We start from the raw sequence: 14887 nt of genomic DNA, 5'->3' as shown, positions 1-14887 counted from the left end.
AAGGGGAAACAAAGGAGACATAAGGGGACGGGGAACAAGAGTAAATTACTTGATCGATACGAATGCACTTACACTGAAAGGATGTCAGTGCTCCACAGTGGGTGGGCATTTAAAATTAGTTGGTACCAGGAAAACCCCAAACCATCAAATCCATTATTTAGGGCAAGAGGGAAATTTAGCACAAAGAATCCATGAAATGGATGTCTAGTACAGAAAATATCCTTAATCCTTGAAGAATGGATTTGTTGATACTAAACTTTTAAAATATCTGAACTTCAGGTAGGCCATACAGGATCATCTTACAACAGAGCTAGTGTCTTCACTTTTCCGAGTAGGCACTCCCCACATCCTCCAAATAGATCTAAACTTTAAAGCCTATTATAATTTCAAAGTGGATGCAGGCTTCTTAGTTTCTCTGCTAAGCTATTTATTTATGTATTTATGTATTTATTTATTTTGAACTCTTCAACCAGGTTTATTAAAAAAAATTATTTTTTCCCCTTAAACTCCACATTCTTAGTTCTTTTCAGGAAGAGAGAGAAGTTTGCAGCAATGACATCAACGCAACATCATCTGGCTACTCCTGATTCTTCAGGACTAAAACCATTCTCAGGAGTCCTGCCCATCAGCCAGTGAGTTCAAGAATTCTTCAGGTGTGGTCCAAGCTCAAGGACATCTGGCCCACCCTGACAAAGGGGCTTGCTTGCAAGGTCTGACAAAGCACAAAACATTGAACAGGTAGTCCGGGACTCCCAGGCCTTGTAAAGAGCTTCATTAGTGCCGGTCAGGTAACTGAACCAAGCGCATCTTCCCTGACACTCTCTGCTATTCACTAGCCTCTACCTCCACAAACCTGTAAGTGTGCAAAGGTTCAACACGTGGCGGATGGAGCAAAGTGTGGTTGGGCAGCCTTTGAAAGCACACCTTTTACCAGCATTGAGAAAAGAGAAATGGCGGGGAGTGGGCTTCCCTGAAGACAATAAGATGATCTTTCCCTAGCTCAGCTCCCAGCACCTGCCTCAGGCAGTGTCCTCCTGTGAGAGGGCACTAAAGAAGCTAAAGGTGAACACTGCTATCAACCCCTGCCCCTCTGGGACGTGAGAAAAGCTCCCTAGAGCTTTACATGTGTAGCTACAAAATGCTAGTGGGACTAGGACAGCTTAACCTATACGTTTTTGTTCTAGAGCTGAGTGGACTGTGAACTTTAGTTTGTAAGAAACAAGTATGCATGACAAGAGGGCTCACCTTCTGCCATGGGCCCCTTTCCAGCCGAGCCTCAGGTTCTGTGGAGGCTGGAACCTGCAGTACCTGGTGCCACACCCCAAATGCACCCTTTGCCCTACGCAGCCAGCACTCCTTCAGCCTTGTTTTTAACCAAATACCTCTACATCTGCTAAGCAATTTTAAGAGGAATTGTTATTCAGAAGACATGATCTAGAAATAGATGGAAATCAGAAACAAATGCCCATCTGCAACCCAAATTAAAACTCATTATCTTGCAGTCAGTCAAAAACAGATGCTAAATGAATGTGGACATTCATCCCAAGGGGGTTAAACCTTCAATCAACAATGAAGCTTGAAATCATAGTCCTGAGAGGTTTACAGTCATCAGGACTGAAGAATTAGTTGTTAAATTTCCTGAGCTCTTGATTCAGTGCTCTTCAGAAGAGTTCTCAAACACACCAACTCAAAATTGTCCTGGGACCTCAGGCAGGCAATAAAGGGCACGGCTGGGATAGAGAAAGCAGTTCTCTTTTTGACCTAAAGACACTGTTCTTCTCTGAAGCCCCTAGTCACTTCTACTGAAAAATAAATATAATGTTTCATGTGGAACTTCATTAAACTCCTGACCATACAGTGAATGACTGAAGATTCAATGCTGCATATGACCCTAACATGCTTATACAGTTATCCCAGATAGGTATATGGCACTGTCATGACAGTCAAGATAGGAAATCAGGAAACTTATTAAGAGTATGAGGTGTCAGGAGGGGGTTTCCTAGGAAGATCGTGACTGGGTGATATAAGACAGACATTGACTGTCATGTTTCTCTTTTGCCACCACAGGTGGGCAAGAACCAGACCAGCTGAAGTGTCAGTGTTTTATGTTGGACAGAAAGGGGACACAGAGTTGTAGCTTATCTTTTCCCAGAAGTAATGACCCAGAGAGATTCACAGAATAGTGTGGTCTGAAGTCAGAGGATGCAAAATAGGGCTCTTCAAGGTAGTATTTTTCCAGCCCTAAGACCAAGCCTTTCTAGAATTTCTTCAGTCTTGTCTCGGTATTTTATGTCATGCCATATATATATTTTTTTTTCTTATTTTTTTAGTTTTTTGTTTGTTTGTTTTTCTGCTACTCCCAACTAGGAGAAAGCAGGTTGATTTTGTGGGATCTGGCAGGAACAAGATGACAAACTATGCTACCAGTTCTTGGAACTCTCTAACCCACAGGCCCCATGCAGAAATTCTCTATGTCTGTGCCTCTTAGGGAATTAAATAATTCTCTTTTTGCTTCTAGTGTAGTCTCATGATTTTATTTCTTAAGAAACTTGAGGAAGATTACAGCCTTTGAACTATTTGTCCATCCACTCAGTCATCTGCCCACCCAGGAGCTTCCACGATCAAGTCAAAGTCACAATATACCCCCTGGGCTCCAGGGCAGAGCACACATCCTCAGATGATTGTTGCACACAGAAAATGAGGGGATGCACCTAAGATGAATCCTGGAGAGCTCCCATGTGGCAGTCTCATTTTCATTCCTTCATAAAAACCATAACAATTCATGATAATTCATGGTTAGCAATAAACACAATCATTGTGCTACACTGTAAACCACACCTTCTGATCGACAGAAAATGAGAATGACAATAATTACTATAAAATAAAATAACAATGATAATAATGCCATAACTTAAGATCTTTCATGTAGTCCAGCTACAGAATGTATACAAAATGGAATAATTTAATGCAAACAATACTGTTCTCTGTATAAGTTAGACATTTTCCTTCATCTTACTTAAGAGCTATAAATTAAAAGACAGTAAATTTTAAATTAATATCTCAACATAAATTGTAAACAAATGAGGGATCAGACAAGCAAAAGGAACTGCTCTCAATTCCCTCCTGCCTTTCCTTTTTGGCTGATGCGATCGGTGAAACCCAGAGGAGGGCACTGGCATGGTTTAATGCCGGTATGTGTAATTCTTTCCTAACGTCCGACACGACGCAGTGTCAAAGACTCTAGCCATCGCCTTCAGATCTTGAGCCTAGAGACATTGTTTGACAGTAATCTATCTTGGAGACAGAGACAGGAACTAGGCCAACATCTGTTTTTATGTAAAATTCTATATAAAAATTGGCTTACAGCTGAGGTACCAGGATGTACCTTGGCATGCTTTTCAGAGCCCATGACCCTGGATAGGAAGGACCTCATGCTTTGGACAAGGCAAAATCTTCCCAACTGCTGCTCAGCATCAGTTGTTCTTTGCACAAAGTCCCAAATCCAATGATTTAAAACTGCATTGGTCCAAAGAGAAGTAAAATACGTTTCACAAATAGCTTTGAACAAAAATGCTATCGTGGTGGGATAGTGTGGTGGCGGGGTGCCTTTGCAACTTGCTTATTTTGCCTTTATTCTGATAGTGGAAGCCAGTCACTAAAGCTTACAGGACAGAATGAGTTAATAAGTGAAAACAAGGGAATGGTTTGGGATTGGACAGACTCACACACATCCTAGCTGCCTTCAAAGTCTGTTCTCCTGTTTGAATCGATATGACTCTAGTAGACAAGCAACCTGGTTCCACCTTCTCCATGAGCTGAACTGAGAGGTTCTGACAACGTACTAGCACTTTTACACATCCCACGTTAGCTTTTCTAACACTGTGGTCAATGTCCTTTTTCCTTTTCCTTCTCTTCTTCTCAGCACCTCCCCCACCCCCCACTTTTTCCTAAAGGAAGCGGTCACCAGGTGGAAAGGAAATGGCTATGAGGAAATGGCACATTGGTCAAGGTCACACATTTGTCCAGGTAATGGCAATGACAGCATTTTAAAGGTAAATGTTTGTCGAGGAAGATTCAACTCTATCTGTAACTCTCACAACTAAATGCTGCTTAAGATAAATAAAAAATGAAACCAGTTTTCACATATACAGGTTTTTTTTTTTTTCCTCCTAGAGGAAGCACATGCCCTCAAAGATCTTGGGTGCAAGTATCTGGTTACCAAACTTTTCTAGGTAATTTTCCTCACCCAAAGGATAAGCTGGTTCAACTTAAATGTGGTCTGTTCACAAGTTACCCGGAATTGCTTTTCTTCTGCTGTTCTTTGTTTTCTAAAATGCTCAGCATGTCTTGCTCTGGCTCTTCTTCAGTCACTTATGGTCAAAAGAACTGGTCCCCTGTTCAAGTAGCAATAATACCTCTTGGCCCCACAAATTACCCAAAATGTTGCTTCTAGATTCTACTTCTTTCTTCCTTCCTTTCTCCTCTCTCTCTCTTTTTTTTTTTTTGCAAGAAATTATTGTCTCTCTCTCTATCATATATAGTTCAATCTTTACAGTACAAAGTGTTAAAATGTCAAACAAAAATAAATATCAATGTTACAGTAGCTAGAATATTCAATAAAATAGATCCCTGCCATTCTTGATTGAAATGTTCAGTGAGACTTAGTTTCATTTGGATATTTTTTTTTTCCAGAGATTTGCAAAGTCTCATGTTCCTGTTATTGCAGCTTATTTCTAGGGGTAAGAAAGATGGGGCAGCTCTCTTCCCAGACAAAAAGGCAGGGAGAGAGCGGGAGGAATCGGGCTGGGGCGGATCTGAAACATCAGTATTGTCACGTCGTCTTTAGGATGGGTGTCCTCTCATTACCAAGTAGCAGAGCTGTAGTGTTTATTGGTCCTCACTGTGGCATCAGAACACTCCCCATCTGAAGAGTCACAGTCCGATTCGTCAAACTGCATAGGGTTCTGCAAAGTCAAGACAAAATAAAACCTTAGTTCATTTTCACAACCACTCAGTAAACATATATCGAACACCTCCCACATGACAGGCTTTGGGCTACAAAGATGAGACTAGGTCCTCTCCTGGTGGGGCTTACGGAAAAAGAAGACATGTAAAGATGATGTTCATGACAACGATTAGGACAATGATATCAGTACCACCACAACCGCAATGTACAGGGTTTACTATGTTCCAGGCACGGCACACTCCTTGTCAGAGAGCCCACTTTTAGTCTATTTAATCCCTACAACAGCCCCATGAGATAGATACTGTTACCATACCCATTTTACAGATAAGAAAACTGACCCACGGAGAATTTAAGTGACTTGCCCAACAGCACACAGTAAGTAAGTGGAAAGGCTGGGATTTGATCTGGGCAGTCAGATTTCAGGGTACACGATTTCAACCACTGTGCTATCCTGCCTCTCAAAAGGCAGCACTGACCATGAACTAAAGTGGTACATGTGCTTTGATAGCCTCATTCGGGGACAGTGGGGACATGGAAGCGGGAGGTTCATACCCTTCACCAGATTGGCGATGAGGCCAGGAGGAGGTGATGTTTGAGTTCCATCTTGGAAGGGAGGGTTCCTGAGCAGTTCAATGTTGGTGCCTCATTTGGGAGATTTACCCTCATTTTTAGGAGCTCTGTTGCTCTGTGTACTTTTACTTATTTCTTGGAGGCAGTTGTTGTATCTCATCTACTCAGTGATCATTGTAAAGGACCTCAGGACTCAAGCATGTCATAACTCAAAGAGCTACAGGAAGGGAACAGTGCCGAGGGGAGAAGAAAGGGGAGGCCCGCACCTCATAGCCACGCTGCTCCACACACAGCTTGCCCAGGGACATCTGCGTCTTCACGCGGCGCACGGCGCACTCCTTGTCAGAGAGCCCATCTGAATGCGAGGAGATCTCGATGGGAATCTCGGGCGTCTGGGACAGCAGGTCATCGAGCCTCTCTGCCAGGCGGTCTTCAAGTTTATCAGCAAACTCATCCGGACTGTTTGAGTGGTCACTGGTATTTCCCTCCTCACCGTCGGACACAGAGAAATTCTCAGAGCTAAAGGTTGAATACGACTGGCAGCTTCTGATGCAGCGATGGGGCCTAGAACCACAAAGAACCAGAGGAACTTCATCCCAGGAACCACCACTTTCCTTACCTTGTCCGTCAATCACAGTCCTGGTGAGAGGCCCTTCAGGGAGATTCAAATCCAGAGAGGCTGAAATGATTTAATTTGAAAGCAACCGAGAAGGAAATGTACATGTTGATGTGGCCAACGTCCAAAGCTGAGGGTTACCATTGGTCTTGAAAAATATCAGCTGATCTAATCATACTGTGTATACCTATGCATGGAAATTATGTTTCTTACAGAATCCCAGATTCTCACAGGTGAAAGAGACTTGGGAGATTCTCTGGTCTAACTCATTTCCCAGGTCAGAAAACTAGAGCCAGAGAAGGAAAGTGACTCGTGCAAGGTCACCCCATTGGAAAAGGCAGAGCTGCGGCGTGGGTGGGTCTATTCAAACTCTGTTCAGTGTCCTTCTCTACCTCACTCCACCCCATCGCATCACCCATTCAGCTGCTTCACCCACTGGGCATGGCAGCCCTGGGGGGAGTGCCTTCACCACCCTGTCAACCCAACTCCAACATAAAAGAGCTTGGAAGCAACATTCACCTTGCAGCTGGGGACATTGCCCAGCCAGCCAGTGGCTCATTCCAGTTAACATTGGGGTTTCGTTCTGATAAAGGCAAAGTTTCAGGGCGGGCGGGGGTCGGGGGTTGGTGGGGGGAGGATGTAAGGAGGAGAATTTTCAAAAGTTCCTCACTTCCTTCCCATGGTTTCCTTTCCCGAAGGAAACTAATTCAAGTCGCTTAGTAAATGAGAATGCTGTTAGCTTATACTGGTTTAAAAACAAAACAGAACCAATAACAGAAGAAGACTGCCTTTTCCCTCTGGCATGGTCTGATCTGTCTGTATTTCTTAGTACAAAGTGATTTTGATGGCAGATGATCTGAGCCTGGCTGATAACCAGGCCAGGGGGTGGGCTGTGGGTGGGGGATCAAGGTCACATAAAAAGAGCCACTGTGGGAAAGGCAAGTGAAGGTAAGAGTCACGCAACTTCTCAAGGCTGGTAATCCAGAAGGGAGACAGGGAGAAGAATGTTATAAAAAGCAAAACCAAGTTATAAAAAATATAACTTGCATCATAGCAAAAAAAGGTGGGAAGCCATCAGGTGGGCTGAGTTCATGGTGTGTCATAGAAACAAAAGCTGGAGGTAACATCATTGTGACGCTAGCGAGTGATTTCATTTTACTCAGGCGCAGTCTGGTTGCATAGGAGGAAAGTACTGTTCACGGCAGGTATAGCTCAGGAGATGAGAACATATTTCAATTTTGTGTAGAGCGTGGGGACCCAGAATACAATTTACCAAAGGACTAGGAGAGCCTTCGTTTGCAGGAAATTCCTGTTTCTGGGCAGGTACACAAATCTTCCTGGGATCCTTAGAGCTTTACTTTTAAAGAACAAAATGCCTATTGGCAGAAAAGGCCTCCTGGGAGGAAAACTGCCTTTCCTACTCCTGCATAGGAGCAGCCCTATTCTAGACGTAGAGTGTTTGGTCCTTCCTGAATCCTACAAGCAAAATTATTATCGCTGACTAAGCAGAAAGCTCTTTCTAAGGCTGGGTTGAGGGAGGACTCAGCTCATCTAATCTAATTATACCAGGTGCACCGGTTAATAATGCGGATTTTGTAATCAAATAAAACACCATAATTTCAAGAGAAACATCAAATGTGCTTTATTCAAAGTAATGCCCATCGCTAGCTACACATTTCCCCCATCTTTCAGGTAATTTGTGGATACCGTCCCAATAGAACTTTTCTTGTTTTGAGGCAAACCATTCAGAGACCCAATTCTCCACCTCTTCGTACGTTTTTAAGTGCTGCTCAGAAAGTGCATGTGCCATGGATCGGAACAAGTGGTAATCTGTAGGAGCAAGGTCTGGTGAATATAGCGGATGGGTTAATACTTCCCAGGCAAGATCTTTTAATGTGTTTTTAACTGGTTTTGAAGTGTATGATGGTGCATTATCATGAAGCAAAATTACTTTGCAGTGTCTTCTGGCTCATTCTGGTCGTTTCACGATCATAGTGTGGTTCAAATTGATTATTTGTTGTCGGTAGCTATCAGTATTAATGGTTTCACCTGGTTTTAGAAGCTCATAATACACCACACCTTCCTGATCCCACCAAACGCAGAGCATTGTCCTCTTTCTGAAGCAATTTGGCCTTGTAGTCGATGTTGATGGTTGACCTGGATCAACCCATGATTTTGTGCATTTGGGGTGCTAAAAATAAATCCACTTTTCATCACCAGTCAAAATTCGATGCAAAAAAGACTTTCTTTTGTGCCATTGAAGCAACATTTTACTGATGACTTTTCGGTTTTCCATTTGTCTTTTGTTCAGTTGATGTGGCACCCATTTTCCTTCCTTTAAAATCTTTCCCATTGCTTGTAAACAATTGGAAATTATTTGCTGAGCAACATTTAATCTTTCTGCAAGTTGTTTTTGAGTTTGACATGCATCTTCATCCAATAATGCTTGTAGTTGTTGGTCTTCAAACTTTTTTGGTTGACGTGAACGTTCTTTGTCTTTCACATCGAAATCATCACTTTTAAAGCATTTAAACTAGTGTTCACAAGTATCTTGAGATGGAGCATGTTCATCATAAGCTTCCTGAAGTATACAATAACTTTCAGCAGCACTTTTCTTCAAAATAAAGTAATGAATTAAAACTTTCTGCAAATGCTCTTTTCTTTGGCATGAAATTCGACATTTTTAAGTGTAAAAATATCGATGATGTTAACACCTTCAGCAAATTGGACATATGAAGTTTTGAAGCTTGCTGTCAATACAACAAAACAGCATACATATCAAAGCGCATATATATCAACATATGTGTAACGGCATCTATTGAAAAAAATCCGAATTATTAACTGGTACACCTGGTAATCTAACTAGAGGCCTGACTTACGAAATCATGCGTGGGTATGATCTCTAGGCCTAGCCTGTGATCAGGGCCATCTTTCCGGGCTTATGGCAGCCAGTCCTGCCCCCCGCTGCCACCCACCCCGGTTCCCCACCTCCACTGTGGGTCACCCTGTGTGTGTGGGGCGATGGGGCAACTGGTGGGGCAGGGGCCATGGCCTGGTGCCGCCTGCATCCCCCCGCCACCCCCCCCCCCCGGTTCCCAGTATGCTATCAGCGATCGGAGCCTGCCAGCTGGGGAAAGGGACTGAGAGGTGGTCAGTGCACCTCATAGTGACTGGTCAAGTGGTCTTTCTGGTCGTTCTGCCATTATGGTCACTGGGCTTTTATTATATAGAATTATAATTAATCTAATTATAGTTAATTATAATATACTAGAGGCCCGGTGCACGAAATTCGTGCACGGGGGTGTGTGCCCCTCAGCCCAGCCTGCACCCTCTCCAATCTGGGACCCCTCTCACAATCCAGGACTGCTGGCTCCCAGGTGCTTGCTTGCCTGCCTGCCTGATTGCCCCTAACGGCTTCAGCCTGCCAGCCTGATCACCCCCTAACCACTACCCTGCCAGCTTGACGCCTAACTGCTCCCCTGCTGGCCCGATTGCCCCTAACTGTTCTCCCCTGCAGGCCTGGTCACCCACAAATGCCCTCCCCTGCTGGCCCGATCATCCCTAACTGCCCTCCCTTACTGGTTGCCCCCAACTTCCCTCCCCTGGAGGCCTGGTCCCCTGCAACTGCCCTCCCCTACAGGCCTGGTCCTTCCCAACTTCCCTCCCTTTCAGGCCTGGTCCCTCCCAACTGCCCTCCCCTGCAGGCCTGGTCCCTCCCAACTGCCCTCCCCTGCAGGCCTGGTCACTCCCAACTGCCCTCCCCTGCTAGCCCAATTGCCCCTAATTGCCCTACCCTGCTGGCCATCTTGTGGCAGCCATCTTGTGTACACATGGGGGCAGCCATCTTTGACCACATGGGGGTGACCATCTTGTGCATTGGAGTGATGGTCAATTTGCATATCACCTCTTTATTATATAGGATAATGTCTCGGGACATGGAGAGTGCTATGGACTGAACTGTGTATCCCCCTCCCCCCCCCTGATTTAGATGTTGAATCCCTAACCTCCAATATGACGGAATCTTCAAAGTCTTTAGGAGGTAATTAAGGTTAAATGAGGCCAAAGGGTGGGGCCCTAATCCTATAGGATGTGGCCTTATAAAAAGAGGAAGATCTCTCTCTCTCTCTCTCTCTCTCTCTCTCTCTCTCTCTTCTCCTCCTCATAGCCCCCATTCCCCAACCTCCTCTCCCCCCCCTCCCCCTGCGCCATCTCCAAACATGTGAGGACACAGTGAGAAAGCTGTTATCTGCAAGCCAGGAAGAGAGTTCTCACCAGGAACTTGGAGCTTGGACTTCCCAGCATTCAGAAATGTGAGAAATAAAATTCCATTGTTTAAGCTACCTAGTCTATGGTATTTTATTATGGCAGCCCAAGGAAACTAATTCAAGGAGATACACTAGAAACCAATAAAATTATCAATAGAACACATGACCTTCTCTCATAAACTGCCCACTATATTCTTAGTTGTAGCCTTGAATCTGTATTTATGCTCATCTTGAAGTTCCTATGAAATGAATTCTGATAAACTGGGACTGGCTGTGCATAGCCAGTTGCCAAAATGTGGGAACAGGAGACCATATACTTAGTGAGTTCAAGTTTCCTTACAAGAGGGTTGTTAGAAAGTGATATGCAATTGAACAGGAAGTGGCAATCTCAGGGTTTCCGCGATTACACTGAAAGCAATCACATGTTTGATGATTTTACCTCTGTCTTCGTGGAAATTCAACTTCACTATCTACTTCCCCTTCTTCCTCTTCTGAAGACTCATCTCCACTCTAAAGAAAACCAAGAAAAAGGATTTTCTCTCTCTCTCTCTCTCTCTCTCTCTCTCTCTCTCTCTCTCTCTCCCTCTCACACACACGCGTGCGCGCACACATACACACACATACACACAGTCCTTGCAAAGATTTAGTCATCAAAAGGCATTGAGTAGTGTAGCTTGCTGAGTGTCATCTTCAAACATACATATCTTCACTCATTCTTTTAGCAACTTTTCCTGGGTGTCCATGGTGACAGCCATTGCCATAGATGCTGGAAGACATACAGAACTGAATAAAACCTATCTTTGCCCTCAGGGAGGCGAAGGCTCCATGAGTATGTCCAGCGGTGAGTGACAGAGTGACAGAGCGGGGAAACTGGAGAAGAGGTCTTGGAGTGGGGGCAGGCTCGTGTCATCATTGTCACTCGTGGTTCCAGGCTTTGTCATAGAGGCTTCACCAAGAAGTGACCTTTCCATTGTTCAAAGCCCAGCAACTGCTTTTTCCCCTTTCACATACCAATCCCCCTTTCACTGCTGGATAGTCATTATGCGTGTATCATCTTCACTACTAAGACATACATCATTTGAGAGTTAGACCACATCTTGTTGTCCTGTACCCCTCACTCCACCATGAATACAATGCTGCATGTAGAGCAGGTGCTTAGTGCATTACATTATTGAGTCAGCATGTTGGCCGGACAAGGGCCATCAGAGGCCTCGTGGTTGCGGGGTTCTGTGGTTGATCTGAAAGGCTGGGTAAGTGTTCTGTCTGAGTAAATGATCTTCCCTCACAGAGAAGCTTCCATTTCTCTTCAAGGGCACAAAAGTAGCCACACTCACACCGACTGTCCTTAACCACAGCGACACTATGTACCACATTGCTACAGTCCCTGTGAGGAGGGTAATTGGGTCCAAGTAATTGTACCAAAGACTGAGGATAATGTGCTTTGAAAGTCAGTTCTAAACGTCACTCTTACCTACTTGCATTCAGATGCTTTCTGAGTAGGAAAGACAGGGATGGAGGTATCCTGACTGCTAAGATGAGCCCTTTACCCCTGAAGTGCACATGGGAGTATATGTCGGTAGAGAGAAGTCGAACTGCTCTCTGGGAGTGTGGTTCTAATGAGACCAAATGTATAAGGTGTGTGCTCCGTGGCTGGCAGACTCATAAAAGGCAGTATGTTCAAGTAGGTGAGGGAAATGCTGGATTATACTAGGTTTCTGCATGATTTCTCAAAGTCTAGGGCTTGCTAATGTACACTAGGAATTTCCCGGAGGGGACAGAGAATACACTGTTAACCAAACCTGTTTTATAATTGGATCTTTCCTTCTTGCAACATCCTTCAGGACTGGGCTAGAGTAGTGGTTTCCAAACGATTTTGATTTCATATCCCTGATATATGGTTGTCTATTTATAAATGATGTACATTTCAATCAGTCCACTGGTTCAGTAGTTCTCAAAATGCATTTCTAAGTCCTTCACTTAAGCAGTGTGAAAAGAAAATATTGAAAATAAAGAAGCTCCCGTTTATTCTCTTGTGAGCTCATCCTTTTACAAAATGTGCACTTGTTACGTATGCTTTACAATGCACGTAACCACGACGGGCTCTGACATCCACGGAGGCAGGGGCGCCCACCGCTGTCCTTACCTTTTGAAGGGGCCTTGTTTTTCGAGGTAGCGCTGGTGGGGTGATGTGATGAGGGACGCCAAGGGACGAGGCAGACCTACAGCCATTGAATTCATTTCCTTCCATTTTCTCAGAACCTTGGGCGTTTTCTGAGAGGAGATTGTGTGCTGGTGACTTGAAAAGGTCGGGGCTCCTCCCCACCGGCTCAGCAAAGGGACCGTCTAGGGACCCGCACGGCTCCGGCCTGCACTGGACGCAGGGGTCATAGGGGTCAGCTTGGCAGCAGCCCCAGGGGCCGGCCTGGCCCTGGGCCGGCTCAGAACTCCTCCAGCCATCCGCTGCCACGGCCGTGGAGATGAGGTCAGGGCTGGAGCCAGGCATCTGTCTCTGAGCGTGGTTGCTGAGCGGGCTCCGCAGGGCAGCCGCGGGGCCGAAGTACCTCAGGTTGTTGGCGCAGGTGGCAATGTCCTGGCCGTGCACGTGGAGCCTGGGGTGGTGACTCTGGGACGCGGCGGGAGGGGGCTGCTGGTACTGCTGCTGCAGAGCAGGGTGCTGGGATGGAGCCTGGTGCGGATACGTGGGGTGGGGTGAGTTTTCGGGGGCTGGCTGGTTTTTCAAGATTGCTGCAAAGTCGCTATGGCTGCCTCGGCTGTTCCCCCGGCGGTGGCGGGGTTTGCTCCGATACCGGCTCTTGCCGCCCGAGGTGGACATTTTGGGGCTTCCGGACAAAGGGGACGCAGCGGGAGCCACCTCCACACTGGGGATGCCTTCTGATCGCAGCAGATCTGGCCTGGAAGCACAGAGCAGGCTGAGTTTTAAACACATGAAAACACATATTCAGGTTTGGGGAACTATCCCAAGCCTTAAAACACGCCGTGAGAATCAGCAGTCACACACAGGGATTTACCCAACGGAGGAAATGGATGTCCACAAAAACGTGTGTTTGAAGACACTGTGTTAATGTATTGCTTAAAATAGCAGAAATTTGGAAACTACCTAGATGTCCGCTTACGGGGGATTCCCGTTATGCCTCCGGGGTTTCATTCGGTGCCTCACTGCCCAAGGTACTCAGTCCCTTTATTTATTTATTTATTTATTTATTTATTTATTTATTTATATTTTATTGATTTTTTACAGAGAGGAAGGGAGAGAGATAGAGAGTTAGAAACATCGATGAGAGAGAAACATCAATCAACTGCCTCCTGCACACCTCCTACTGGGGATGTGCCCTGCAACCCAGGTACATGCCCTTGACCGGAACTGAACCCGGGACCCCTCAGTCCGCAGGCCGACGCTCTATCCACTGAGCCAAACCGGTTAGGGCTACTGAGTCCCTTTAAATTCTAACTCTGCCCGACAGGTTTCTGGATCTCTTCCTCATAATATCAGCCATCAGCTTGGTGCCAACATGCCAACACAGGCATGGGCGTTTGCCCACGACTGGAAATCTGTCTGGTGATGGATGGGGACAGATCCTACAAGGGATCACAAAGGAGAGAGTGCTGGCACCAGGGAAGGACACCTCGGGGTAATGAGGCAAGAGGCTAAGTTCAGAGAGTCAGGTGTAGACAGGTCTTCTTGAGGGCTGGGGCTATGTCATATTCATGTCTGTCTGTGAAGGACACTAACCAGGAGTCTTGATCACAGTAGGAACGCAATAATGTTTCAGGAAGAGGGGACATCGGGGTGGGGCCCGAAGACAGGAAACAGGAGAGAGCCCAGGAGGTTGAGCAGAGGCAGCAAGAGAAGGCTCATGAGGAGTGGCCCCGGCACTGCACTGTGCTCCTACCGGGGGGGGGGGGGGGGGGTGTCCTCTCCCAGCCCTGCTGTCACGTGCCCCCTGGGCCAGCCGTGCAGCCCGTGTGCAGGAGGAAGCCGGCTCCGGAGCTGAACGCTGTGCACACTGACTCCAAGGCACATAGGTCAGCAGCAAGTGCTTTCTGGACCGATGAAGCCATTCAGGGCAGAGATTCTAGGTCAGCAGGGAGTATTGCTACTTCCTCCCCACCGGAGGAACTGCCATTGAACTGTCCAAATAACCTAGCCTCACCCTCCTACGGGACCAGACAGGTACAAACTGGAGGCCGCCCCCTAGTTTTTTTTTTAACAACAAAATCCTTTACTCAAATTAATTATTAGGAGAAGGCCAGTATCTGAAGCAGATATAGTGGACAGTTGAAGAGGCCCCTCCCTGCAGGGCTCCTCGTTCTCTCCACCCTGCAATAGGACCTGAGGTGCCGCTCTATGCAGGCCCTAGGGTACCCCAGACCTTGCTTGGAAACACAGATGCAGTCCTGCCCCCACCCTGTGTGATGAGGAACCCAGAGCCCAGCCAAAGTGGCTCATGG

General features: G+C 46.0%; 1 protein-coding gene across 1 annotated transcript in view; it reads right to left on the bottom strand.

Annotated features, from left to right (window-relative positions):
• Positions 1-4610: 4610 nt before the first annotated feature.
• MAP3K13 (mitogen-activated protein kinase kinase kinase 13) overlaps positions 4611-14887 on the bottom strand; it is a 46715-nt gene continuing 36438 nt past the window's right edge. Inside the window, exons 10-13 of the mRNA XM_054713805.1 lie at positions 12561-13329; positions 10857-10927; positions 5803-6100; positions 4611-4964 (exon numbers count right to left, since the gene is read on the bottom strand). Of these exons, the coding sequence (XP_054569780.1) occupies positions 4863-4964; positions 5803-6100; positions 10857-10927; positions 12561-13329 (1240 nt within the window). The 3' untranslated portion in view covers positions 4611-4862. The remainder of the gene's footprint in view (positions 4965-5802; positions 6101-10856; positions 10928-12560; positions 13330-14887) is intronic.

The sequence above is a fragment of the Eptesicus fuscus genome, chromosome 3 (assembly GCF_027574615.1).
Source record: "Eptesicus fuscus isolate TK198812 chromosome 3, DD_ASM_mEF_20220401, whole genome shotgun sequence".
Lineage (NCBI taxonomy): Eukaryota > Metazoa > Chordata > Mammalia > Chiroptera > Vespertilionidae > Eptesicus > Eptesicus fuscus.
This window is presented reverse-complemented; position numbering and strand designations above follow the sequence as displayed.